Source organism: Wolffia australiana, chromosome 16, assembly GCF_029677425.1.
Source record: "Wolffia australiana isolate 7733 chromosome 16, ASM2967742v1".
NCBI classification, from domain to species: domain Eukaryota; kingdom Viridiplantae; phylum Streptophyta; class Magnoliopsida; order Alismatales; family Araceae; genus Wolffia; species Wolffia australiana.
In genome coordinates this window covers 11,903,136-11,909,818 of record NC_135850.1, presented here as the reverse complement: position 1 = coordinate 11,909,818, position 6,683 = coordinate 11,903,136, and the positions used below count along the sequence as shown (strand labels likewise).

The window sequence follows — 6,683 nt, the reverse complement described above, 5'->3', positions numbered from 1 at the left end:
GGCATGGAGAATGCGGTACACTGAGATTGTGTAAGTACCATTCCTCCGCTTTGCAAAAAAAAAAATCTCAGAATGCTTGAAGTTGCTCTCTGATTCAAACTGAATTTACTCCAAAAAATGAATTTACTCTGCTCCCTTAAGAGTTGCAATTGTTTTGAGTTTCTTCAGTGTTGCTCAAATATCTCCAAAACGCAGACACACGGGAGCATTGAAGTCGTTGAAGCCTGGGGCTCTCATCAAAGCAATCCACGATGATGTAAATTACTCAAAAATTTACTCAAATTTACTCAAAGATGATGTAACAAAGAAATTCAAAAGACTATAATATAAGTCCGGTTCTCATGATCAATAACTCCAGGAAAAAAAAAACCCAAGTTCCTCATCGAAGAAAAAAGAAACCCCAGAAAGAAAAGAAAAGAAAAGAAGAAAACTTACCAATTTCAAGCAGTAAGAACGACAGCTCCCCCGGCCTCCTTGATCTTCTTCTCGGCGTTCTTCGAGATCAGCTTGGCCTTGACCACAATCGGCTGCGAGACCGGCAAAGCCCCCTTCCCGAGAACCTTGAAATACCCAAAATGGGTGACATCGACGAGAGGGGCGGAAGATCCGTCGCTCTTGGCCTTGGCCTTGACGTCTTCGGGGACGAGAGACCAGAGATGCTCGACATTGACGGTGGGGCAGAAGAACTTGTTCCTGAGCTTGTGGAAGTAGCGCATCCCGACCTTGCCGAAGTAGCCGGGATGGTACTTGTCGAAGAGAATACGGTGATGGTGCAGACCTCCGGCGTTACCTCTTCCGCCGGGATGCTTGCGGTGCTTGCCGACGCGGCCATGGCCGGCGCTGACGTGCCCTCTCTTCTTCCTGTTCTTCTTGAAGCGGGTCGTCATCTTCGCTGCTCCGCGGCGCCGCTCGGGGAAGAAGACGATCGATCTGATCTGTGTTTGCCCTAGAAGAGAAGAGGGGATACATATATCGTGGAGGAGTTTATATAGGGGGAGCGGGCTAGGGTTTTTTTTTTTTGGCTTTGTTTAATTGTTTAATTGCCTGTATGACAATTTGAATACAAAGATCATTTAATTTAGGGTGGAGCGGAGCTAATACGGATTTAATAACTTTTTTTTTTAAAAAAGAGGGATTTAATAACTATTAGTTTAAGGACCCTGCTCCTTCTCTCTCTACATTCTCTCTCTTCGCCGCGTTCAATCCTGCTGCTGCTCTCTCTCTCTCTATCTCTCTCTTCCGCATTCAATCCTGCGGCTTCTCTCTCTCTATCTCTCTCTTCCGCATTCAATCCTGCGGCTTCTCTACATTCTCTCTATCTCTCTATGAAACCGAGTCTTCGGAGATTAGAGAAGCTGTGACGGATTTGGGGGAAGACGAAGGTTTGTGGAGCGAAGAGGTTCGGATGATAAAATCGCTTTTTTAATTTTTTTTTTTTGTTGTTTGCTCAAGGATTTTGCTCCGATCTTTGGGTTTGTTTCCTCACGAGGTGTGAATTTGGTTGATGTTTGCAGAAAACGGTGTTTTGGATTTGAAATCGGAGAGATTGGATTGCTGGCGTTTTCTGGGGTGGAGAAATTAGGGTTTCGTGGTCGTGGTGCTCCGCTAGGGTGCGAATCTGGACCAGTTTTGATGGATCTTTCTTAGCGGCCTGGTGTTGTAACGATTGAAGGTTTGGTCGGGGGATTTGCGGGAATGGCGCGGTCGCGGATGCAGGTCATCGCGGCTTGGGTCGTTTGGGCGATCCTGTTCTTTCGGCCTGTCTCTAGGGTTTTCGGCTTTTCGCCAACTTGGAAGGTGATTTCACAAATTAATTGTTTGAAACTTTAATTTTAGGAGCTACAACTAACTCTCCATGAGCTAACGGAGGCCTCTCGTTTGCTTCCTGAATTATATGATATGCTTCTAATTGTAGTTTCTCTCGATTGTTTTACTGTTGTTCCAAAATTGTCCTCTCTCAAATCTTCTCTTGGGTGTGCTGGAGGCCAATTCCTTCGCTTTTTGTTGCGCATGAGCTTCTCTCTGCCTCCTTCACGCTGGAGGAGAAGCTAACAGTTCATCTCTTTTGTTCTCTATCAATGATTCGTCACTTCAAAGGGGAAATGCACATCGATGATTTATTTGTTTCCTTTTGACACTCGTTGGAGTGTATAACTTGTTGGAGTGTAAAATTTCACCCTTGATTAAAGACTTTCTCTCTTTAATTACTAATGGGTAACATTGAATTTATAGTTTTTTTCCCCCTTTTTCATAATATTTTAAGTATTATAGTCTATTCTGGAAGTAGTTGTAACCTTCTCTTTTTATTGAAATCGTCTTGTTCATTTTACAAACCATGCAAAACTCGCAAAAAAATTTTGAACACTTTTGAGTTTAAGTGAATTCGACCGACTGCTAATGTCTTTTTATTGTACTTTTCTCTCTGAATAATTGGTGATGCACTGCACAGTCTACGGATCAATTTAATGGATCCTAAAAAGGTGCTTCAAAGTTGGGATCCGACACTCGTGAATCCTTGCACTTGGTTTCATGTCACCTGCAACTCCGAGAATAGTGTTACCAGAGTGTAAGTTGTGTTTTTATCTCTTCCGAAGAATATACTAGCGTTGAATATTTCAGTTAAATTAGTTCACGCTAATATTATTCCATTTTGTTCAGTGACCTCGGAGGTAGTGGACTGTCTGGGACTTTGGTACCACAACTTGGGTTACTGAAGAATTTAGAATACCTGTGAGCATTATTACTTGCAGTCTCAACATTTTCATTTAGTGCGATCTCTGGTTTTGGTCCAAAGGATCTTGAAGAAACAAATATTTCAATGTAGTTTTCAAGCTTTTCTTAGCTTTCACTTGTCGACTATCACCGTTATCTGGGTCTCTCAAAAATAAATTACCATTATCTGGAAAAAATAGTCTTAATCAAAGGTCATGAATAATTTCATGTTGACCCACCTATTTGCTTTCCGAGTAATGTCTATTTGCTCTCGGAATTTTTGATAAGATTATTTTGGTTACGTTCCATATCTGGAAAAATTTTGGGGCGTTGCTGCCTTATTTTTTCTTCGAAAACTGGCCCCTTGACATTCAGTATCTGACATAACTTCTTTTAGTTGCACGTTGTGGACAAAAGTTTGTACATAGATTCTGTCATCCGCTCTCTTTGATTGGGCAAAGTTGGTTCTATGTGCCAAAATATTTTGAAGAAGAATGGGATTTAGTTTCATTTTATCTTAGTTTCGGTCAGTCATATTGATCTTGATTCCAGTCCTAGCATGTTGGAATTATCTGGATTTATGATTCTTTTCCAGATTCCAATTTTCCTGCCGTTGAATCAGAACTTTTGAGTCGCTGATGAACATTCATGAAGAGATTGAAATCGTTTTTTTTCTCAGCGACATTGGCGTTGCTATTCCGAGTGACATAATTTTTATCTTGGGAATGACATAATTTTTTCTTTGTTAGCCATCTCTGGCTTTTACGACTAGTATGAAACTTTGATAATTGACTTTTCCTATCCTTGACAGGGAACTTTACAGTAACGAAATAAGTGGCACGATTCCACCTGAACTTGGGAACTTGACGAACTTAATTAGCTTGGACATCTACTTAAACAAGCTTACTGGTGAAATACCTGAAACCTTGGGAAATCTTAAGAAACTGCGTTTCCTGTAAGTTCTGTATTCATTTCCCATGAGCTACTTTTGGCTCTTTAATATAGTTCTGGGTCATGATGAACATTGTTAAAGTTATTATATCAAATCGATCTCTTTGAACTCTAAATACAATATTCTTCCTGATATCCAATACCCGGGAAAATCAAGGTGATTTCTTCTTTTCTTCTTGAAGAATAAATCAGTACGATTTCGAACGACTGTGTCAGATATCAGACAGAGATTTGGTATTTGCCCGATATCAGATATCAGGATGGACACTGAAGGGCCTGGGACAGTGGTAGATGACGGTACCAGATATTGGCTTCCAACATCTGTATATCGATAGACGATATCTGTACCAAGATCTGAGATCCGGATATTGGATTTTTTTCGTGAGAAGCCTGTCCAATACGAAAACTTTTGAGAAAAAAGTTGCACATATTGTTTTGTCTGAACATAATACCGCATAGAAACCTTGTCACCACTGAATACCTTCCACATTGACTGTATGTAAATGCATATTTGACTAATATCTTGGGTGGTCAAAGTCTTCCCCTTTTGTATGTCCTCGGTCATATGGCATTTTAACTTAATTGTATTCCTAATTATGTAGGTTATAACTTAATTTTGTTCGCAATTTGGGCGTTTCACATTATACTTAGCATAACGTAAGAAAAAAATATTGAAAAAATATTTAAGATATTTAGCTGGATATCTGAAAATCTGATATCTGCAACCGATATCCATCCCTCAGGCAAATGCGGATGCTGATATCAGAATAGATATTGATACGGATGCCAATATTGTAGCAACAAACATCTGATATCCAGATATCAGTCTAGGCAGATTTCGGATTTCCCCTTCTGATATCTGGTTCAGCATCGCCTTGATATTGATTTCGCATCAGGGCAGCTGAACACTGAATCCAAACATACTTGAAATAATCGGCTAGACCTACTTCTATGACAATGACAGAAAATTTGCGTTATTAATTTCAGACGTCTTAACAACAACAGCTTGACCGGTCCAATTCCTGTGTCGCTGACCAACATATCTACTTTGCAAGTCTTGTAAGTCACCAGCGTATTATTTCCAGTGTTCTTTCATTCTAGTCGATGTCTTTATTCTTGAACTGCGATTCTTATGGCTTACTTAGGGATCTATCCAACAATAACTTAACTGGGGAAGTGCCCTCCAATGGTTCCTTCTCAATGTTCACCCCAATCAGGTTTCTTGGCCTTTGACTTCACTGCTTGACTCTACTTTTCACGTTTTGTTGTGTGTGGTTTCTAATGTCCGAGTTTCCTTTTGTAGCTTCAACAACAATCCTCTACTCTGTGGTCCCGGCACTGCAAAACCCTGCCCTGGGTCACCTCCATTTTCCCCGCCTCCTCCATTTTTACCACAGAATACGCCTCCTTCTCCCGGTAATAGTTTCGTGTATTCTCTTTTTTGTATTATTTTTTTAAAGTCTCTGCCCTTTTTCTCCTTCTGGTTTCCTGACTTCTGTATATGTATATCTTGCCAAGGCAGAAACTAGCACCTCTAGCACTGGCGCCATAGCTGGTGGTGTGGCCGCAGGTGCTGCTCTGCTTTTCGCTGCTCCTGCTATTGGGTTTGCATGGTGGCGACGTCGGAAGCCACAAGAGCACTTCTTTGACGTTCCAGGTATGTAGCTTATTATGTCCATCCAAGCGGGTCAGCATGTCCTGACAACAGTGATGCGGTATATTGACGACTGGTTGACAATTTGTCGATGATCTCATCAACATCAATCTACTTCAACTTCAATGTTGACTTTAACCATTTAGGAGTGCCCGCCATTGTCAACCCTCAAAAAATATCAACATCATTGTCAATGAGGCAATAGTAGTTGACGCCTGCCTCTGTCTAGTTGGGTCATCCCATTAATGGCGATGTTGACATGATGTTGATGCAACATTGATGCTGTCGTCAACTGTCAACTGTAGCCCATCAATGGCGTTGTCATCGTCAAGTACCAATAATTGTCGTCTACTAGGGTTGTTGAATGTGGCGATGACATTGACGGGTGCTTCACCCTATCAGCAATGGTTGGCTCTCTGTTAACAGTTTTCTTTTGTTTGGAAAAGCTGAGGAGGACCCGGAGGTGCACCTTGGCCAGCTCAAGAGGTTTTCCCTGAGAGAGCTGCAAGTGGCCACAGATAGCTTCAGTAATAAAAACATACTGGGCCGAGGAGGGTTTGGGAAAGTCTACAAGGGCAGGCTTGCAGACGGGTCTCTTGTGGCGGTGAAGCGGCTCAAGGAGGAGAGAACACCGGGTGGTGAGCTCCAGTTCCAAACGGAGGTGGAGATGATCAGTATGGCTGTCCATCGCAACCTCCTCCGTCTTCGTGGGTTCTGCATGACCCCCACAGAGCGGCTCCTCGTCTATCCTTACATGGCCAATGGGAGCGTTGCGTCCAGATTAAGAGGTACTTTATCTGTTCTGTTTGATTTTTAATGTCGAATTTCTCACTCGTGAGTGGCATCTGTCGCCTCCTAAGAAGATTTCTGCTTTAGCATCAAGATATTTTACCCTCCACAATAAAGGAGTTACCTGAAGCCACTCCATGTGGAAAATGCTTTATATTTAGGTCTGAAGTTTTTCATTCGGGATTAATTTGTGGGATCCTAGGTGTCAGCGGTGTCTCATGTTTGGACCTCGTCAATCACAAAGCATCTTCATCGATAGTAACTTCATGTCCTTAACATAAATTTCTGTCATCTGGTCAAAATTAAGAGGATTATGCGGGTGCCCTCATTTTCACATGGATATCATTAAGGATGGCCGATGAGGGCTATGACGAATCATCATCCACCTGTCATCTTTTATCGTTCAAATGTAGAGATGACAAGGAAGACTTGTCATCTTCATCTATAGCCATTGTCAAATGATGATTTTATCATCATCATTATCATTTTGACGAAATGCAGAAGAGAGGGAAGATTAAGACTCGTTGTCATTCCCTCGTCCTCATAGGGGATGGTAAATACGGCTGTGTGCAACTTG

General features: G+C 41.8%; 2 protein-coding genes across 2 annotated transcripts; one reads left to right on the top strand and one right to left on the bottom strand.

Moving 5' to 3' along the window:
• Positions 1 to 297: 297 nt before the first annotated feature.
• LOC144713937 (large ribosomal subunit protein uL15x) lies at positions 298 to 953 on the bottom strand. The gene has a single exon (XM_078588681.1). The coding sequence runs from the start codon at positions 885 to 887 to the stop codon at positions 441 to 443; it is 447 nt and encodes a 148-aa protein (XP_078444807.1). The 5' UTR covers positions 888 to 953; the 3' UTR covers positions 298 to 440.
• Positions 954 to 1,310: 357 nt separating this feature from the next.
• On the top strand, positions 1,311 to 6,201 carry LOC144713936 (LRR receptor kinase BAK1-like). The gene is made up of 10 exons (XM_078588680.1): positions 1,311 to 1,399; positions 1,515 to 1,797; positions 2,450 to 2,566; positions 2,659 to 2,730; positions 3,524 to 3,667; positions 4,651 to 4,722; positions 4,809 to 4,880; positions 4,967 to 5,079; positions 5,186 to 5,320; positions 5,764 to 6,201. Exons 3-10 carry the CDS (start codon positions 2,466 to 2,468, stop codon positions 6,132 to 6,134), a joined length of 1,080 nt encoding a protein of 359 aa, XP_078444806.1. The 5' UTR covers positions 1,311 to 1,399; positions 1,515 to 1,797; positions 2,450 to 2,465; the 3' UTR covers positions 6,135 to 6,201.
• Positions 6,202 to 6,683: the final 482 nt, after the last annotated feature.